The 21,998-nt window shown below is 37.8% G+C and overlaps 1 protein-coding gene across 1 annotated transcript in view; it reads right to left on the bottom strand.

The window, feature by feature from the left end:
- Positions 1–2,560: 2,560 nt before the first annotated feature.
- Positions 2,561–21,998, bottom strand: part of SNX7 (sorting nexin 7) — a 24,384-nt gene continuing 4,946 nt past the window's right edge. Inside the window, exons 5-8 of the mRNA XM_009580375.1 lie at positions 20,944–21,143; positions 17,411–17,497; positions 11,300–11,452; positions 2,561–2,963 (exon numbers count right to left, since the gene is read on the bottom strand). Of these exons, the coding sequence (XP_009578670.1) occupies positions 2,883–2,963; positions 11,300–11,452; positions 17,411–17,497; positions 20,944–21,143 (521 nt within the window). The 3' untranslated portion in view covers positions 2,561–2,882. The remainder of the gene's footprint in view (positions 2,964–11,299; positions 11,453–17,410; positions 17,498–20,943; positions 21,144–21,998) is intronic.

Raw genomic sequence — 21,998 nt, 5'->3', positions numbered from 1 at the left:
AGCTGTACAAAGCTATCTGAAAACAGCAGAAAGAAAATCCAGTAAGAATGGGCAGATTGATTTTGAGTAATCGAATAGTTTAAGCACTTTCTAAGCATTAACCTAAGGAAGGTGAGACTCCATAAAAGAAAAATCTTTGGAAATAGGTCTAAATACACAATAGACTTTCTAAAATTATAAGTTTCAGAAGCATTTGCACGACATAGAAAGGACAGTGTTTGATTGTACTTAACAATAGACCTTCATTTTGCATGATAGTGCTACTAGAAAATCAGAAAAATAACAACATGGTCACAAGAAAGCCTCTATATAACTGATTACTAAAGTCTTTCTCCCATAAGTTATGGCCTAGCTAAAGAGGAAAAGAAATTAAAAATAAATCATGAACATAACGAACCATAGCCCACGTTTTTACCAAGGATGCAAAATCTCCGCTGGTGCTTCCGATTTCCAAACACCTCAGAGAGCAGCTTTGTGCTCCGGCAGAACATACAGGTAAAATCAATGCAACACACATTGGCATTCCCCATCTCAGCTAACCAGACATTACATTTTATTAGGGGAGCCAAAACTAGAGGCATGGTATTTAATTTTTGGTTACACTTAAACATTCATATCCTTCCAGGTAAGCCTGTTCAAGCTCAATTTCTTGAACTTTCGCTTATCTGGTATTCAGAGTGTTACTGCTGCCTATCTTGTTGAAATCCTGTTTATAGGACCGTACACTACTGAGACATTAGGAGCTAAAAACAGCAGGCAAAACCGAGTATTAATAAATGCAAATTAATGCTCGCTGGGGAAAAGCCAATTCCCCTATATATACACACTGATGGAAATTAAATTATTTAGTAACCTTCAGAATGGCTCTTAATGTTAGTGGACAGTTCTATGGAATAGCAGCTCAGCATTCAGTGGTACTTTAAAAAATAAATTAGGAATTAGTAGGAAAGAATGATGAAAAAAATCAAAGCATAATTATGACAAGACGTACATTTCTGGGGTGCCTGCATTTTCGAACACCAGTTGCAGTAGAACTAGAAAATACAGAGAAAAGCAATAACAAGGAGCACAGATGTGAAATGCCTTTTGTACAAGATGATATTAAGCTACGGCTTTTCCTCTGGGAAAAGAGGCAGCGCTTGGAAGACACACTAGAGGTTTGTAAATTCTTGAGTGGCACAGGGAAGACAAATAGGAAACAATTGTTCATGTCTTCTCACAATTTAAGAGGCAAGGGCATTACCTGAAATTATTGGGTAGCTGGTTTAGGAAATCACAAAATGAATTTATTTTCCCTGCAAATTAAATTGTGGAATCCATTGATATTCAGCATGGTAAATACTAAAATTTTAGATAGAAAAAAAGAAAATAAAGCACAGGGAAAGGCATTAAGGGCTATTAAGCACATTGATAGAAGCTCTGATTGAAGGACACAATGGGAAAAGAGCATAGTCCAGCCACGTTGTTCTTCCATGCCTCCTGCAAGCATCCACTGCCAGCACTGCTGGACAAGACACTGCATGGCACAGCCCTTTGGCACCGCACCGCCATCTTCCTAACACGGACTCGCCTCTCGTCTGTAAATTGTCCAAGGTGGGAGAGATGCATGCTTCCTGCAGTATTTCAGAAGCATCTTAACTGCTATTGTATAGCTGAAAAAAAAAAAGAGCTGAGCTTTCATTAATACTTCATGGGAGCAGCATGAGAGTAGTCTTCCTTGCATTGCTGAAAAGGCCGTGCTGATATTCCAGGTCTCACTTGCAATCTAAATTTCTTAAGATCAAAGCCACAAAATGACTCGTCCAGCTTGGACAGGTCCACAGCCCTGCTGTTCTGCAAGGCCAGAGCTGGTGTTGGGCTGTCTCCAAGTCCTGCATGTCATTCCTTCTATACTCAGACTTAGGCTTGCTCAGACCTTAACTACCAGGGAGAACAACTGCAGGAATTACAAGTGCAGACTGACAGACCTTTTGGGTGGAATAATTCAATGGCTGGAACACCTTAATGCATCTTGCATGAGTGAATCAGCTAATCATTTTAATGCAAAACTTTCTTTTCCTTTCTTATCTCTTTCTCTTCCACATTTGCTATCCAAAGAGGGAGGAAGTTAAGGATTACAGGAGGGTCAGCCATTGGAGTAAAAGGTTTGATCCTGCAAACTCCAAGTGGAAAATCTTGTGTTGGCAGGATCAGTGCTGCGACTAACATTGTATCATTGTAGAAACAGTCTGTTTCATGAACTGTCAGTTTTTTCTTTATCCTTCAAAAAATGTTAAATTGAAGATGTTTAATAGACATGTAAATACTGCAAACTGAAAACTGAATTAACAGTACTTTAAAGCAGCATTAAACTCACAGAACATGTTCGGCATCTTTCCGTACCATGTTGCCATCGAGTGACTAGCACAATCTATTAAAATAATCCTGTAGAGCTCCTTGAAGACTACGCTAGGTAATTTTACAAGTACAAGAAATTACTCAACAAAGAGAATATAAGAAGCACGCTAAAATACCAAAATACTTCTTAAAGACTAGGATACAGAAGGAAGACAAGCTTTCCTTATTAAACTTTTTATTAAAATGGAGCTATTTTTACATATTTAAAATACTTTATATCCAAATTATGCAATATTTATGAAAACAATTATATGCAAACACTTGCATAAAAATATGTAAAATCACAGCTAAGCAATATAAAGCAATATATAGCACGTTCCAAAATGTATTTCAGGACTAGAATACCTGAGTTTTCAATAAGCTGGTTTCCTGCATTTCACTGATTTTTAACAGTTAAATTTAATAATGTATCTGATCTCGTATAAAGCACTTCTTTGGTTGGGAGAAACTGCATGGAAAAGGCAGAGCTCGAGCAGAGATATTACTCAAGGCCTATCTTCAGAATCTTCTTCCACATGAAGATCCACTGTTTGAGATGCTAGGAAGGACTCCCATGTAGCAAGGCACTTAAAAAAAACACACAGATACATATGAATATAGCAGATAGATTTCTGTAAAACTGGTAGCCAAGGAGAAAAAGAAAAAGAAAAAAAAGCAGAATACATACGCATTGTCACAAGCTGCTTTTGTGGGACTATGGTAAGAGCAAAATATGGTTTCCTAGGCAGCTCAGTGATATGCAAAATGTTAGCCAACGTGCTGAGTGAGCTGTAAAGGTCACTTTTACATAATGAGAAGCGCACAGTGTGAGCATCGTAATTGTATGTGTTAGCATGGAAGATGCTAACATTAATTATGCTCTTCTTTAATCTCTCCCTTTAGTTACAGGCAAAGATCTCTTCCAAATAGAAAGCGCACTGTCAGGCACAGTTCCCTTGTAATCCCTCTGGATTCCTATTGTATACCCAATTTTCTTTCCAAGTTAAATTAAAACAGTTTTTTTCTAAACACACAGAGAATTCATTTCTCCCCTGAGTAATGGGCAAGAAATGGGACCAGAAAGGCAGGGGGTGAGGAGTGCGGAAATTGTCATCCTTCCAACAAGTGGCATTTCTCTCCTCACGGAAAAATGTATTTATAGTTGTACAAACTGATTTTTTTATTTGAAGCACCAAGACTGTAGGCAGTAAAATGAAAAGAAAAAGAAAAATATCCCCAAATGACTTTGGTTCAGTTTTGCTTAAATGAGTGTTGGCAGCTTGGCAAACGAGTATAAATCATAGATTAGTGTTGAGAGTCATGGCAAGGCTATCACTAGTAACCCATGGTGTGCTGATGCTTGTAACCCAAAGTACCAGCTTTCCACTATTTCAAGTCTGTCATTAGAACAGGGCAGGCAAATTCATGCAATAATTTTATTGTTGTTATGCTATTGAAAAAAAACGTTGAAATGGAAATGTTCTAATAAAATTTTGACTTACACACTCATACCTATTGCTCTTGACAATGCAGCTTATTTACTACTTACTGTACACAATTTTTTTCATGAAGAATCTGAAATATTCACAATAAATAAGTCTTCTGAAATTTCTCAGGAAATATCTTCTTTAAATTAAAACCTGGACAGCATACTCCATTTATCTGAACTTTGAATTAAATCAGTACCCTGAAAACAGCATCATTTCCTAAGTGAAAACTTTTGTCATAAGTATTCAAGCCACAGTCATTTGCTATGCCCAGCTACAATGAAGTATCTAGCATCCTTCTGTCATTGCTTAGGAGACATGGAAAATACGCTAGTATTCATGCTGCTTGAACTTACAACCACCTGCCTCTGTCTTATTAGACATTTCTAGTGAATGACTTAAAAACTCTGCTGTTAAATATGTAGCTTTAATCATATTACATTAAAAAGCCTAGGTCCTGGTATTATTGCATATCTATGTGCAAGCAGACAAGTGGGAGGATCTGATAGTCACGAATAATGTTAAAGTATAAGCTCAAAGAGCAAAATGAAGACGACACACACAGGATGACCGGAGTGGGGGGAATCCATGACGCAGAACCAGGGATACCCGTAAAATTATGGGTGACAAAAGTAACAAGAAGAAGCGAACAAAAGTCAGCAGTGATTATGAATCTGAAGACATAAAAAAGTAGAAGATGTGGGTCTGCAAGATAATGTGAGAGTTAAAACAGCTGCCTGACCTAAGAGATCACAAAGAAAAAAGTATGCAGGAGCTTATTTCTGCATAGGTTTTTGGTCATTATCAGGCATGTTAGAGACTGTTCCTGTTATTCATATATTTTCCTAGACTACGGAAACCATGAATCTACTCCCCCAATCTTTCTTTTCTGATCTGGCTGACAAAATCTCCAACTAACTTCTGCTGCTTTTGCACACAACAACATTATGCTGCTGTTCAGAGCACATCTAAGGTTTGAATTACTGTGAAAAGAGAGGAATAACAAGATAAGATTCATGTGGAAATCTGCTTTCTTCATTGACTTTTTGGAGAAATGTTATTTTGAAATGGTAAATATAAAATCAGGGAGCAACGATGAAAATAGTACTAGCATGAACAGTGATCTGCAAGTGTTGGAACTGATTTCTGACTTAAAAGGTCTTTTTTACCTTTTGTATACAGCCTTCAAATTTTGATCATTAGATTCTCCCCTACTTCATGTGACACTGGCAGCTGAATCTATCTGAGATGCTTGAACTGGAAGGTGGCATCTTGGTTTTAAAATGTCAGTGAGGCAGCTGCTAGCAATGTGTCTTCACTGTGGCACTCAGACTCAGATTTCTGTTTGCTAGAGACCAGCCTGGATTACCATCCTAGAAAGCTGCAAGGCATGTTTTTTCCTAGGCTTTTTCTAGGTGTGGGACAAGAAATGATCACTGTTTCTTGAAGAGTCTTTTGTTGGCAATGACTGATGTTTTTTTTCTGAACCACAGTTTAATTTATACCATGTAACTCTGTGTTTTGTCATTCTGTAATTTCAGTAATGTGAATTAAAATACATGTATCAACACTGGCTGGAATGTAAAAATGGCTTTCTGTTATCTTTGCAACACTGCGCCAAACTGCACGTGTTAAAATGCAATCACAGTATGTTGCTTAACCAGATAGATACAATGTACTGAAGTCTTTCCAGACAAAGATGCAAAGCATTTTTTTCAGTTACACAAGTTATTCAGTTTTTAATTTATCCTCATTTATATAACCAAAACACATTTTCCAAAATGTAAGAGCAATGGAGGCTCATTTCACTGTCAGACATCACAGTGCTGCTGACAAGTTTTATAATTAACCATACCAAAACAAAACTAGGTCTCTGTGCCTTAGGCTCAAGCTTTTTATATTGTGAAGCATGAACTGCATAAACGACATTTCGTTAGTGATGTATACTTCCACACTATTATAGAATGATTTTACTTCATTCTCCTGGGAGGTTGAAAACAGAGATCTAAATAGAGGATCAGCCAGCTTTCACAAAGGAGACAGAAAGGGAAGAAAAAGAAAAACCAAACCCAGGAAATTAAATGTGCATGCATAGGATTGAAATTCATAATCCAATTACTTGTAAAAGCCCGGCGGAAGACATAAAAAAGCCTAAAAATGAAATAGCACGAGCTTAAATATGGCTACTTTACCTAAAATACTCTGATTACTACTGCAGGTCACACATCTATTCTGCAACATCATTTTTAGAAAAAACAGCAAAAAGGTTTTCATGTAGTACAATTGCATATCTAACTAAAAAGGAGATACAAAAATAGAACGTGTAGTAGGGATGATAATAGAAGCAGTGGGTAACACGCCACATGTGTTTCTGCTCCAGTTCCCTGTTTCCCATGGTTGATACCTTAAAAATGTCATTTATGATGCCATTTTCTGGAGTAGAATCTGAAAATGAAGTCTTGTGTGTGTCAGAGAGAGAGACAAAAAATACTTTCACAGTTTCTGGGTGCAAGGAAACCAAAACTAGAGTGCATAGAAATACTGATTCCCACTATAAAAAAAAGTCTTCCTACAAGTATTTAGAAGAAATTTTTATGGTTTAAGTGAATGAGGGTTCAAAGATGGATCCTGGCTTTGAAGCGACATGCACAGAGGCTGGCTCAGCCATGTAGGAGCTTTTGAAAATCACATGAAATTTGTTAGCTAAATTCCCAGGCATTGCTAAGGTAGGATGTGATCAACATGCATGAGCAGCTAAATTTTTGCTACACAAACAAATGTCTAGTTAAATGCATCACTACAGAGGCCTCTAGGGCAAACAACAAATCTAATCTATTTTTCTACAGCTTGTAGAGGTACATAAGGGCTTTGGAGTTAGAGGGGAGTTGCTGTAGCGGGGAAGGAGTATTGTTTTGCCCTAATGAATCTTTTGGATCAATTTATGCCTGTACAACAATGTAGGTCACAGAAATAAACTAAATTATGCTTGAAATAGTTAAGAAAATCAGGAAATTACTTATATTTTTAGAAAAGAGTAAGTTGTGTCAATATGAACAAGAATCTCGCTATATCAAAGATAACTTCAGCTTTTTATCTGATTAAGCTGCAAAGGTTTAACAGGATTAGTTTGACATGAGAAAAATAAAATTAGAGGCTACGCTTTAAAGCAAAAGCTTATCTATGCACAAGAAAAAAACATGTTCTTTCAATGCCAAAACTAATTAAATATCATCCTACATTATGAAAAAAACCCAATCTTCTAGAGTGCCTCATGAGCAGTGGAAAACCAAACTCTGGTATATTTGCTGCATTTATAATGTCTAATTAGTCTTTGGATCGGACTGCAAAATCTAGCCACTTATTCTGGTGTTTTTTCTGAATAGACTAGGTTAACAAAGTTCTTTGCTGAGAAAAATTAAAGTGTTTCTTTTTCTTTGATGCTGTAAATATCCTAGAGACTATAGTAAACACTTGAGAAAAATTAAAGTGTTTCTTTTTCTTTGATGCTGTAAATATCCTAGAGACTATAGTAAACACTTGAGAAAAATTAAAGTGTTTCTTTTTCTTTGATGCTGTAAATATCCTAGAGACTATAGTAAACACTTGAGAAAAACAAAAGGAAAAATTTAGTAAATGTTTAATTGCTCTTTGAAGCCAGAGTTCAACATTGCTGGTTTGGTTTTGCTAATTTGTACCAGGAACACTTCAGACGTGCTAGCTAAATAATAATACCACCGCCACCACCACCAATAACTTTGTTATCTTGTTTTGGTTTTAGTAATACTGCATCTTTAGGGCTCTGCAGAATATCTATACCTATCTTAATGAAAATACTCCTGGTGGCAATCCACTTTCTCAGCTGTAAGCTCCACCCTGTGGACAGTTTGTGATTTCAACTGCTTGGCAGATACGTCTTTGGACTAAGGTGTGCTATTTCAGATAATAGTGTCACACCTAAGGCATGGGGAAAAGGAATAAAATAAATGGTATGGTGTTAACACATACTTCATTCAAGAACTTTTCTCTGTAAGGCAAACAAATCAATGCTATTTACTTCAGAAATAGGAGTACGGTTCTGAATTTTTAAAAATCAAAACCTTTTCATATTGTTTCAGAAAATCCTCCCTATTTCAGCAATGCACTCACAGTCATTATTAATACAGTATGTTATTGGCTTTAGGCCTTTGTGGAATACAGAGAGACTTAAGCATGTATTCAACTCTTTTCCAGAAGCAAAGTAAAGGAAGTAGAGAACTCTATGAACTCTTGAGACCAGCTACAGCAACACCAAATGATTGGTCAGTCACGGTAATTCTTGGCTACTAAATGACATTGTATTTAAGCCTTCATTCTCATAGGTCTGCATAGGAGCACCCTGTAAATTTGCAACACTGGGCTTTAATCAGTGTCTTTGTTACCACAGCATTGAGACACACAAAGAGATTGGCGATTCCACAGTGGTAGAAACAAAGGAACGCTTCTTATTCAGTTATATTAAATGTAGATAGTCAATAAACTGGAAGGCTACAGAACTACCTCTACTTGTTTTGAATTAGTAAATCTGGAGAAATATAATTACAGGTAACACATTAAAGTAGCACTCCATGTAACGTGAACATTAATTCAGCTTAAGGGAGATACACTTTTTTATGCTAGTTAAGTGATGCTTGACAAGTTGACAGCAGAATCCTTAGGCAACTACAATTAAGGAAAAATTTTCCCCATATTGTGACAAAGAGGAAATAACATTTTAGAAATTCTAGTGTACTTTGACACACTGCTATGTTGTACTTGATCACACTGGCTTGAATTTTATACAGCCTTTAAGGACTGGATTCTCTACTGCAAAAGCCACCAGAAAACATGAGATGTCTGTCTCTCATTACTCTGTAGTTCTCAGAAATGTAAGAGATGCAGAGAAAGGCCACTATCAGGAGAGACTCCTGGTTAGGTTGTGCACCTGAGAAATGAAGTCAGCAAGACTGGGGAATAATGAGGAGCACAGTGAAATGTTGCCATAGAGAAGGGAACGGGACACGGCTTGTGGAGAGGCAAGAATAGGAGTTGAACTGGGACAGGGGGAAAGCTGTGGAAAGGAGGAGAAGCAGGTAGTGACTGAGTTAAAAAGCAGGAGATGATTCCTCATAGGAGATGGGCAGAAGAGCTGGGCAACTGAATCATATCCATGGCATCCATGGTGCCTGGGAGCACGCACAGAACATGCTTTGGGGAAAAAAAGGCAAGAAATAAAATGAGGGATGCTACAACGAGAAAAGGCTTAGTAAGCAGCAAATGGTGCATCAAAAGCATGAACGAGTAATTTAACTTTGGACATGAGAGAGAACATTGATGATGCAAGTAAAGACTGAACAAGTGAAAAACACTGTAACAGGCACTGTGTTTGTGCATGAGTTTAATGAATGAGACTCAAACTATCATCTTTAAGGTAGGGTTTTGTTTTCTACTGAAAGCATGAAAATTATATTCTGATTCTCAGGTTTCTGAGATTCCCGTCCTGAAGTTTCACTTCCAAATAGCGAAAGCAGATGCTAGGGCTTCTTTTTCTGCTGTTTTCAGGAGTGCATTACACACCCGTAGTTTGTAATGTAAGGGCCTCTGACAGTGATCACTTCTCAATAATTAACCATCAGCATTAACCACAAGTCTCAAATAAACATGCATATTTTAGATCAAAACTCCCAATCTAAATATTAATTTTATCAAATTCTCTTGAATGCCATTTTTTAGATAATGATTTTCTGACAAAACAGGAAAAAATTGGTAAGCCCTCACTTTGCAAACAAGGAGTGATACAGTTAGCACAATGTTTTCTATTATTGCAATCGCTGCAGTAAGATAAGGTACTTTTTTCTAAAATCTAGATCTACCGAGATGTAACAGCAGAAATATTTTATGCAGATTACGATATTCAAGAAAAGCACCTACAAAGAATAACGTCTCAGTATAAACCAATTTGTCCAGTATTTTAGAGGCTATTTAAGAAGAACCACTGGCAGTTACCGAGATAACCGCACCATTTTCTGCAGTTTGTGACTTAATGATAGTAATTTCATGTACAGTACAAGCTTTGGCATTCTGAATTAAAATTCTAATTCATCAAAAAGCATTTCTAGACAGGAAAGAGAACCAAAGAATTATTTTTGTGTTTTAATCTAGCTAATAATTCGTTAACAAAATATTCCAATATATTTAGCATCATTTTAACATACGTATTGCTGATATAGAAGTCAGAGATCATCAATAACTGAAGAAAATGTGAGAGGATGCCAAAAGCTTGTTGCCTGATTTCAGAAAATATTTTGATCTTAATATGTAACAACAGATTGTCAATGTCCGTGCATCTCACAGACTGTATGTTAATTAATTAGACTTGATGATCAAGAGCTCTGTCTTTTCAATTATGTTTTAACAAACTGATTTGTAAAATCAGGACACTGTCATTGGCTAACAGGCAATCCAGAAAAGTTCAGAATACAGGATTGGAAGTTACAGATAGAAACATATATCTGTGAAAATTACTAATTTACGATTAATAGATGGCTTAGTGTATTCCAATTTTTTTCCCAAAATAAGGAGAAATTCTTTAAAAAAAATTCAAGACATCTGGGATATTTTCAAAATGCGCACTTCAATCAACAACATGTTCCCCATGAAGAAACCTCTCAGAATGCTTAACATATCTTGTCACATGTTTTCAAGTTCTCTTTCTTAGTATATATTCTTGTAAAAGGGAATTCTTACCAAGAATATAAGCTGTGGCATTTGAGTTGAAAATAAAAATCAAAACCCACTTTTCTTTCTTTCTGAAGTAGTAAGTTTCAATTATAAAAAGATTCAATTTATTAATTGTATACACTTGCAGCATTTGTATTTTTTTTTAAAAGTGCAATAAGCTTTTCATACTGACTTCTCAAAATTGTATTGTTCTTCTTTATCCTGGTAAAGTCTGATTATGTCACGAAAGACAATTCCTTAGAGAAATAACAACGAGGACTTCCTGAATGTGCTGTTTGAAAGGGAATCACATTTAAACATTTTCCTCATACAAGATCATTTACACAAGTTTGAGCTTTCCAGAAGGCTTCTTCGAGCAGTTGCATCAAAAGGTTTCTAAACTGAAATACAGCAGCTGACATTGAACCGAAAAATATGTTCCAAATTGTTGTGGTTAGTAAAACAAGAGTGCCCTCTGTCGATGATGAACTCAGGATCAACCACTTGGGCACAAATAAAATACGTTTTCCTTGAAATGTGTCAAATTAAGGAAAACTGCCTCCCTCTTCCTGCAAAAACTGATGCTGAAGTTAATACAGGTTTGAACTAAAATGCAAAAATTCCTCTTTACAGACAACCCATGCACTTCTGCACTGACATAATCAATTAAAAAACAACATTGCTATGAGAAAGTGTTTTACCTCTTCATAATAACGGAGATTATTCTCAGCCACATTAGTGAATGTTGATCTCATATCACACTGCATGTTTTGCTTCCACCTGTCCCAATCCGCTTTCAGAGCATTATTGGCACATTCGACTTTGTCTTCAAGTTTCCCAATCTCTTCTGAGAACTAAATGTGAATTGTAAACATTAAAAAATATTAGTAAAGTCACCATTTCAAAAGTGATTGAAATCAAGTGATTGTATTGCAGACAAACAGAACTGCAGAACCAAGGGTGGTATTTAACTTAGCACAGAAAATCATTCCCCAGGGATAAATTTAAATTTTATTCTTAATTAATAACTCAGTATAATTTCTGAAATATTAATAACAGCAATTCTAGACCAGAATTAAAGTGTTGCTGAAGGTATTTTTATTGACTGAGAAGTTACAGACTCTGGCACCTCTTCACTAGTACTTGACAGTAATGCATCTAAAAAGGAAAATATAGAGGGCTTTACTGAAGCAGAATCAACTATGCAAATTAGATTTGGCCAGAAAAACTGAGAAAACCCTGACACAAGCTTTGATAACCTCAGAGGAAACCAGAATGGGGAGAAGACAGCAGAAATCAAAAGCACAACCTTTCTGATTCTTGCCTGTCACCTAGCAATCTTTTCTTGTGGAACTAACCTCTGTGTGACCATGTGAGGGAGAGAGAAATACAGAAGCAGAGAAAGAAATTAAATCAAAGGACTTCTGCAGAGAATAAACTCTTTCACAGCAATCCAGGATCAAAAACCTTGAGGGCTACTCTACAGACATTATTTTCTTCTAATTACTGTAGATGCACAAAGTGACTTTTCAGCTAATGGGAATGAGGAAGTGGACAGAGGCCCTCTCTTTAATGAGTCTTCCAGTCCTCTCAATAATTTTGTTACCTATTGTCATTTACTAATCAGCTGTGTCAGTTCTGGCTGGCACCCAGTCACAGAACGAGGTATGTCTTCTGCAGCTACAGGGCAAATTCATCTGCTGGGACTGCACAGCGACTGTCTGCAACAGGAGGGAGGTCAGGCAGAAACACCACCAATAAGGAACATCAAGCAGGAAAAGTTAATCTCCTTGTACTGTTTCCATTGCAACTCAGGTCCCATACACCCTCCTCTTCTTCCTTGTATTCTGCTGTCAGGCAAATTGGTTTTGCCTCATACAACACCCCTGTAAAGTTGGATAGCTCCTCGTGCTCTCTGCAGAGCTGGTGCTTTCATTGGTATGAACTTCAGGATTCCAGGATTAACTTCCAGGATTTCCAAGGAATGCTTGGGCTATTGGCAGAATGCAGAAATGTCAAAGAGCAGCACGTGGAAAGTCTTGGCTTTCCAGCTTGAACCATGCAGGGAGGACAGTGTTCCAGTGCAACAGCTGGCAGTGCTGCCGCCATCAGAAACAAACTAAGCAGCACTGCCTGAAATGGTCATGGAAACGGAGCCCAACACTTAATTCACAAACCACAGATCCCAATTCAGTTTGACATACTAGAATCCTTCAGCTCTTAAAGTAGCCAAAAACTCGTTAGCTAGTAAAACTGAAAATTTCATCTGAATGGACTTTCTCCATATTCCACGATACACAGATGAATAAACATTTTTAGTTAGACTTTATTTCTACACTGATTTTCCTTGCCACACTTCTAGATTAATGAAATACTGGTTATTAATCAAAGAACAAAATGCAAAATATTGTTTCTATTTTACTGAAAAACCCACATTCAACTAGCTAGCCAGACCAGTAATCAAACTATGGACAAGGGTAATTTCAACTACCAACACTGTATTCAATATGAAAAGGTTAATCCAAAGTTTAAATGTGGAGAAGTTACCTTTAAAGGAATTACAGGCAGCTGGATTCGGTATCTTGGGCATGTCCCAAGTTAATTGCCTTTCCTTCAAATAGCAAAAATGAATGCACACAGAATACTGAAAACAGTGAATATTTTTAGATGATTTAGAGTAGGAAAGGCAGTTGAAGCCATTTTCTGCTTTTGCAAGAAAAAAGTCCCTATATGGGAACGAGCTAGGCTATACACGTAAAGAAATTTCTCTGACTTAGAAGTCCTGGCTGCAGCAGCTTCCCCTTGCCTCATTCTTCATATCTTTAAGACATTTGGTTTTGTCTTGCCTTTTCTAGGAACTACGAATTTCTTCCACGATGTAGTCACAACGTGATGTGGACAGGCAGACTCTGTTTTACATCCCTGCCTGGATATGCGGTTTAAACATCACCCTGTAAAGCCCCAAAGAAACTGTGTATTGTATCGAGGCAAGGGTTGGACTTAAGGTCTAAAGACAGCATTATGCCACACTTCATCATCTCAAGTAGAGAGGTTTAAGATCTACTTTTTCACAACTGAAAAGAAACATAAATGCCACCGTCTTCAGCTGCCATGACAGCAGAAATCAAAGAAGAATGGCTTGGTCTTGACAAAAACATCTACCTAGTGTGCTCCTCATTTACAAGGTGTAAATTGTAATAATTTATCCTGCAAATTAAATATGATTCTGAATCCATTTTCTTACATTGATTTCACTGAGGCAGCTAGTGTGATAAATTAAATCTCACGTCAGTGATCCCCAGAGAAGGACAGCACAGTGCTAATCAGACATCGGATCATGGGACGGGAAGGTGGGAGCCAGACACTGCCAGGGCAGAGCACTACCAGACATGAACAGTGTGACCCATAGCCAAAGAGACTTGGCCCAATAGCCAATTTACCTGGTAAGTGACACAGCATTTTACACTATCTCACTATGCAAAATAGCATGAATTTCTACCTGCTACATGAATTAATCCTACAGCTCGGTGATACTAACCGTTTTTAGCCTGGAGTTAAAACAAGATTTATTCAGAATGTGATAGATTCAGCATTTCATCTCTTTACTATTTAGTTTCAAGCCTGAACACTAGAATCCTTAAGCTAGCATTTAATGCTTATCTGGTTCTGTCAGAGCACATTATACCAACCTTTTGTCAGAATTACTATTAGCACTAGTGGCAGTACCAAAACTGTTAAAAACTCCCAAATCACAGATGGATGCACTAGCATTGCTGTGTATGCCTTCAGAATGGAGCATGGGAGCGATGGAGCCACAAACTCCAACATCTTTACAGCCAGAGCTCTGGAGGTAAGAAAGGTCTAGATAAGCAGGAGGACACCAAAGTCCTCCCAAATATCTCTGTCAGAGCCTGCATCCAAAATCACAATCTTCAAACCTTCCATACCCTGAACAACTGCCTTCTTTGTGGACCAATTTTTGGAGTGGGAGACAAGGTTTTGGCTTTTTAGCAGCACCACAAGCAGCTTTCTAAAAGCCCAGTGGCAGAAGCACAGCTCAAGAAAACATTTTTTCCCAGCCAATGAGCCTGACATCTTGTAAGGTTTAATTTGCGATTCAGCCTACTTCAGCTGCACTGACCTTGGGGATGTTTTGTATTCTCCTGCTGTATAACCTCCTGTTTGTTAAATCATTTAATGTTTTGGTGACCAATGCTGAAGATCTCACAGCCTTTTATCAGCTCTAATGACAGTCTGAGATTCCTTATCTATGGTGGAAATGTACTTCAGATGAGATTACAGTTCATGCCACTCATTGTCAGCAGAATTTCTGGCTACTGGATTGCACTGACAAGTTCAATCTGACATCTATGAGATCATTAGAAGCTACCCGAGTTCTGCTTAGGAATAGAAATGTGCAAATACAGCCAAACTCAGTGTTTGACACCAATTCCAGTAACAGCACCTGTGTTATGACCACCTTTTATTCTGAAATCAGTCTGGTTAGAAATATCAGCAAAATATTTCAAGACATAATAAAAATTAAAACACAGTAAAAAACTGATTAAGTTAAGTTACTTGAATGGTTAAAAATAATGGTGTATTCTCTGTGGCCAAACTATCATTAATAGAAAAAGTCTTCAGGATACAGCTGCCACTCAATTAGAGAACACAGGATTTTATGATCAGATTAGACTAACAGACATCTGTTTTACTGCTCTCGTGAGACTGCAAGGAGAATCAGGCTCTCAGAAACAGGATTTGTTGAAATGAGTGAGAAATAGAGCGGTTGGGAAGATAAAGCAAAGATCGGAACACCTGGGTAATCACACTGTAACAGTTACAAAACTGTAAACACTGTTTTGGAAAGACAGAAGCAGTGAAAAAAGACCAGGTTGTGCAAACTGATCTCAGAATTTTACTAGAAGCGAGTACAAACATCTCATCATGGAGTAAACCATTGTCAGTATCAAATCAACATGGCATGGTCAATACTATGCTAAAGGGAAAAATACTCCTTTTCTTCTGTAACAGTTCAGGAAAAGAGAGTACCTGCACCTTGTCTGAGGACTCCACCAGATTATAACCGAAACACATTCTGAAAAGACCACGTCCTGCCAGGCAATGTTTCCTTCCCTACGGTGGACAGCAATAAGACTAGCTGCTAAACAAGCTGTATGAAATTGCAATTCATCGCTGAATCTCTCTGTGCAAACTGTTTTTAGCAGGTTGCCAACAAACCATACAGATGGGAAGTACTGATTAAAAGGGATGCAACATTGAAAAGTTGATATAACTAGCTGCATACAAATAACTTATGCAATGACGTATAACACTCCTTTCTGCCAGAATAAATTCTTAGAATCATAGAATCATAGAATATCTCAAGTTGGAAGGGACCCATAAGGATCATTCTTAATATATACTGTGCTTTCACATGCAATGCAACCAGCGTGCGCTGCTGGGTGCTGGGGCAGGGTGCTGGGGACACGGACAGGCTACAGGAGGAGCCTGCAGTGGGTCTGCCAGTGCCCTCACAAGGCAGCACAGGAATATGGTGGCCTGCAGCCAGCAGAGGACTAGGACCTGCCATTGCTACCCCAATTCCCAGCCTAGGGGGCTTCTCCAACTTACCATCCTCCGTGCATTTTATAACAGCTTCAAACTTTATACGTAAACTAAGGACAAAGGACAGGAGAAGCAGCAGAGGAAGCAGAGAAACAAAAACAGATTAGAGAACACAAAGGCAGTGAAATGAGAGGACAATATAAGATACAAGTAAACAGAATTTCTACTTCAGGAAAAAAACAGAGGTATTTACTTACTGTCCCACTGCAGTACACAGAGGCAAATTGTTACAAAATATACCATAGCCATTGTAGATATCAGACAGTGATAATATATTCTTATTTATTCAGCTCAGTGACAAGAAATCAAATAAAAATAACCACTTTGAGTGCCAAAAACTATCTAAACAGCTCATCTTTACATGAAAGCTAATTACAACAACCCTAATAAAAAGTATCTGAAATGTCAAGGACTTTCTCCTTTGATGTACTAAAAAGTTACAGTGATTATTATTTAGTCATTTTAATATATTATTTACACTGTATAACACTGTGTTAACACTGTGCTAAAAGGACATTATTTAGGCTGGAGAGCTAAACAATCAAAAATTTAAAAAATGCCAATGCCCATCCAGAAGTTCCTTTTAATCGGCCCGCTGAGCCTCGCTGATGGGTTTGGGGATGCCTACCCCCATGGGCTACCAGTTACAGTCTGACTTCACTAGAATGAATGAAAGTGTCATACTGGAAGTAAAAAAATATCCCTGGGCCCAACCAGATAAGACCGAAACCTGAAAAAACAGAATCCAGAACTTCTTATTTTAAGTAAGTTTAAAGAACAGCTTTGCTCATTCTAGCTACCTCCTCTCCCTCTCCTACATCAATGGAGCAGCAGCTACAAGAGCATGGCAGCAAGTCTTACTTTCTTTTAAATCCTAGTGTGGAAGTAAACAGAAATGCTAAAAATAAGCTGCGGTACAGTCTGTGTTGACAAAACAGTGTCACCCACTATTACCAGTCCTTTGCTCCAGCAGCCAATCTACTGAAGTTTTGCATCTCTCTCATGGTTGCCTTTGCCTGGCAATGCATAGCTACAAAGTCCAAACCTTTTCAGAATAAGTATGGGAATTACAGAGACACCATCCAGTTACAAAGCGTGGTTTCAGAGGACACGCTTTCTTCAGGGGATTGTCTTTTGCAGTTAGAATAAGGCCTAGAAGATTTCAGCTTTCCGTACATACTCACCAGATCCTTTTCTGTCTTTTTATTGGCTAAAGCATCAACTTTGGAGTCGAGCTCGCCTTGAATTTGGTCTCTCCTTTTCAAAACACCCTTAATACAGAAGAGAAAAAAAAAGGAAGTAAACCGCACCAAATTTTAGCCATCTATTCAGAAAACCATCAAACAACTGGCTATTTAATAAATTAAGCAAGATCACGGAATGGTGCCATTTAATAATTTTGACATGATACATGTACTTTCCTCAAAAAAAATCTTAAAATTATGCAGACTTATTTTTCAATACCTGTATTTTATCTTACGTGTTTTTCAAGAATCTTAGTAAATCCAAAATCAGTGCCACAAGAATCTGCCATACACAGTATCATTGCGAGTTGTATGAGAAAAACTGCAACAGCAGTTTACTTAGTATCAGCTCAACTTACTATATATTCATATTTTAAAACAGCAACATGAGTTTGCCAAATCTCATGAACAAAAGTATCTTCTTTGAGTAAAAGTTACAATATAAAGTAGAATAAATGACTAAAAATGGTATACCAGACGTTATTGAAATTGTGACTTTAACCTCCAATATTATTTTGTAAGTGCTAAATGTAGTGCAGTAAAATCAGATAAAATTATCATAAACATAACAGATGTTCTAACATTGATATATGTGCTTATTTTCAGCATATGTAATTATTTCCTCCTTTAAAACTGTCTTATGAGGTATTGGATTTCTAGCATAATGTCAAAAATAATTAGAAAGGGGAAGGAGTGTTACTTGTTAAACTACAAAACAGGAACGATATTACAGATTAAATTTCCATTTCCGATGCTCATTTGCTCTGTGACCTTGAGGAAGCCTTACAAATTTCTCTTTGCCTTAGTTTTCTCATCTGTAAAAGCACACTCAGGTGTGTGTATCTCGCAAAAACATTGCAAGGCTTTAGTCCTTTTGAAAAAAAATCAGAAGCAGGACATACATAATTACAAATCTCAAAACCTTCTTTTACATTACCTTGCCACAACTGGTTTTACTGCTTCTTCTGCATATACTAAAGAGATTTTCAGTATTCACCTCTAGCATAGGGCATGTTGAAACAGCACAGGGCACAAGCAGCTCTACCTTCTCTAGCTGTCTTATTTGACTGAGTTCTCTTTGAAATCTTGTCACTTTAACAAACACAATAGAATAATTTAGGAGGTTAATTTTCAAATAATTTTTCAATGCTTCTTTTTGAACAAGTGCTCACAAGAAAAATTTGGTAAACCTGACTTTGGACAATTCTGAGTAATAAATTAGCGATACATACTAATGCTCATAAATCTACATTTCGAAGGCTCAAAATATCTTTTGGTTAGATAAATACAGAAAATATTTAGCTGTAAGCATAGAAGCAAACCAAGTATGTCTGGAACAGCTTTCCTTCATGTTACAAATGCTTTCTCTTTTTTACTATTTCTTTTGCCTCTTTTAAAACTATTTTAATGACTATTTGTCAAATTTATCACAAATACTCCTTAAATTACAAGATAAAACCAATGATTTTAATATTAATGTGCTACAACCATAGACAAGTGCTGACTTCTAATGGCAAACAGAGGGACTGTGTTTTTAAAACATATTATTATACTTTTACGATTTTTTTCTGTAATATTTAATGGTACCCTGCCACAAAACCCTCAAATAATTGTATGTGGACCCATAACCAATTTATTGCTGCAGTTTGTATCCTGAGGCACAGCAGTACTCTGCACTTCCCAGATTTGTTCTGTGAGTCAGTTAGGAAGGAGCCAGTCCAGATGTAAATATTTCAGCTATGAATTCATCTCTTTCCCCAGTTTAAGGCTGAAATCCCAAGACTGGAAAATACAAGGATTGTATTGTATTGACCACATCTTCTGCACATTTGTGCATGATCTTGGCAGCACTGCATAAAGGTCCCTGTGATGAGGGGTTAAACACACCTCTGAAAGCAGGTTTTACTAGTGTGTGGCTTCCCCTGTTGTATTTTTATCATGACTAGTAGTTCCCTCTCAAACTGCGAGAGGGAAGTAAACTGTAGGAAAAATAAAAATCCATGGCGAATGAAAGGAAAAAAACAGTTGTAGAACAGGAATGAGCTATTGGAGGAAGATTTTCCTCCAGACAGGACCTCAAGGCAGCCTAATTCTGCACTGCAAGTGTTACATCAAGAACATTGCAAGCAGAAAAAAAAGCAATGGGCAACAGCTACTTGGAATGTGTGCATGAAGAGCCAGGTAGTCACTCTGGGGTTTGTCCAGAGAAACCTCTCTGTGCTCTGGACAAAAGAGAACACCTGAGAAAGGGTGAGCCAGGCTGCAGACTAGAAGGCAATGGGCAGGCAGCATCTCTTCAATAGCCTGAAGGCTGGGATGGCTCATGGATAACAGGCTTAGAAATTCTGAAAAATTAGTTTGGAAGTGGGGGAGAGGAAGAAGACCTGCAATAGCTAGGACGGTCATCTCTTCAGACCTTCAAGCAAAGCAGTACCTACCTCCATTTACCTGCATGTACATATAAATAATGAGGCCTGTGAGATACAGGACATTTTGTATGGCCCCTCTTCCAGTGAAGCTGGTTTTAAGGACAGCAGTCATTGCAGCAGTAATTCTTAACCTCCCAGTAGCTAAGCCTTACTGAGAAACTGGCAGTGCTCTGCACAGTGCTAGCAAAGGCTGAGTTATCTTGGATCTTGCTCTACCCATGGCCTGCCCCTACTCAGAAACCACTGCAGTAGGAGCTGGGTTCCCAGCAGAGAGGCAAGAACAGATACTGCAGCTTGCATTGCTCAAAACCTAGACAAAGAGGGGTTTGTACAAATTTTCTGCTTTCTGGAGGCAGCAGAGTAGGAATTATGACATGCCGAATTCAGTTACTTAATTATGTTGATTATCCATCAGCGCTGAGTTTATCAATTCTGAAGTCTGTTTTTTTACATTCTCTCCAAGTGTAAGAAAAATATGTACATAAAGGGAACTGAGAGCATCAGCTTAAGGCAAAGACTAACACGTGCTTATATAATGGCACAGGGACTGGAAGTTCCTTGCTGTTCTGGAAAAAGAAAACATAGTTGAGGAACATCTCCTAGAAAGGGAAAAACCTCTTCACTCCTTTTCCCCCACACAATCTGTTACTCGATGAGTTCATATTTCAGCAGTGTCAGAGGAGGTCTTTCTCAGCTGCTGTTCCCCAAACCTTTCTGTGTTCCCGTCTCTCTGCTACAATGTAGAGTGCTCTGAAGATGGCAAAACCAGACACTCTTTAGCCCAGCTACCAAGGGCTGCCTGCCATGCAAAACTACCAAGCTCTTCTCATCTGGAAGGGGTGCCTCTTATCAAGGGCAACAGGACCAACCGGATTCCCTGTTAACGGACAGCTATCCTATGCTGTGCACGTTTCGTAACAACAGTAAACAGAGGGACTGCAAAATCATTTTCATCAATGTTTCATCAAACTCTCTTCTAGTGTTTGTCACTGGACTAAGCCAAACTTTATATACAGTCATAAGCAATCTTTAAGGAAACCTTACCATCAGAATTTCACTGTAGAGAACGTATTCATGCAAAATCGGCAGCAGGTTTTCTGAGAGCCCTGCCATTTGCTTCTCCGTAGCCTTGCAACACTTGTCGATGCAGCTGGCAACACCTTTTAGGGAGTCTGCTATATCTTCTTCCGATGCTGACCAGAGTGTGTGGATGGGGCCGTATTCCTTCATTTCATTAAAATACTCTTAACAGGAAGATATACACATATTAGTCTTTTGTTCATTAATAGATGTCTAAGTGATACTAATTGCAACCTCATATTTACTGTGAACAAAGCAAGAGACTGAGGCTAATGTTTAAATTTGCTCAAATGACCAAAAAAAGTAAACTGCAGTTCATTGTTTATGAATAAACTAATCAATGAATGTATTGTAATTAAGTAGTTCCTAGAAACCTATCAGCAAAAATGCCCCAGTCATTTTAAAAGGACACATACTCTTAGACCTGATGGGTTGTATTCAGTTTACCCAATGATCTGAATTACTTCACATTGTCTTCATACAGAGGGACATCAGCCATAGCAGCCCCGAGCAGCAGTTGGTCTGACTTGCTTCTACTGCCCAGAATTCTTCTGCTACAGTACTGCTCTGAATTCCATTATTAAAGCTAGTAGCCTTGGTATGTCCCAAAAGCTGCAGAAGACACACTGAAGTTCACTCCAGTTCTGCAGGTGTTATCTCCTTTAGTAGTTTTTATTAATCTAAATACATGGATAGCCTGTGAATTATTTCTGTTACGTCTCTAGGCAAAGTGATAATCTGTAAGCAGAAGGAAAAAGGTCCAGAATTCATCTGGCACATCCAGAACTGTGCCATTTGGCAGGGCTAAACTTGGGCAAGGCTGGATATGACCTGGAAGCTGCATGTTCACAGGAGGGTACTGTGAACACATTGGACATGTACTGAAAACACAATTTCATCACAACTGAATTTGTAATGAAGAAATGTCCAAGAAAAGATGCAAAGCAGATGTGTGCCATGAAATGTGTAATGTTTACTTGGAGATTAATTGGACAAAAAAAAACCTCCATGGAAGATAT

This window comes from Fulmarus glacialis, unplaced genomic scaffold (assembly GCF_000690835.1).
Source record: "Fulmarus glacialis isolate BGI_N327 unplaced genomic scaffold, ASM69083v1 scaffold36886, whole genome shotgun sequence".
NCBI lineage: Eukaryota > Metazoa > Chordata > Aves > Procellariiformes > Procellariidae > Fulmarus > Fulmarus glacialis.
Note: the sequence above shows the minus strand (reverse complement) of the source record. Positions and strands in the feature narration are given on the sequence as shown.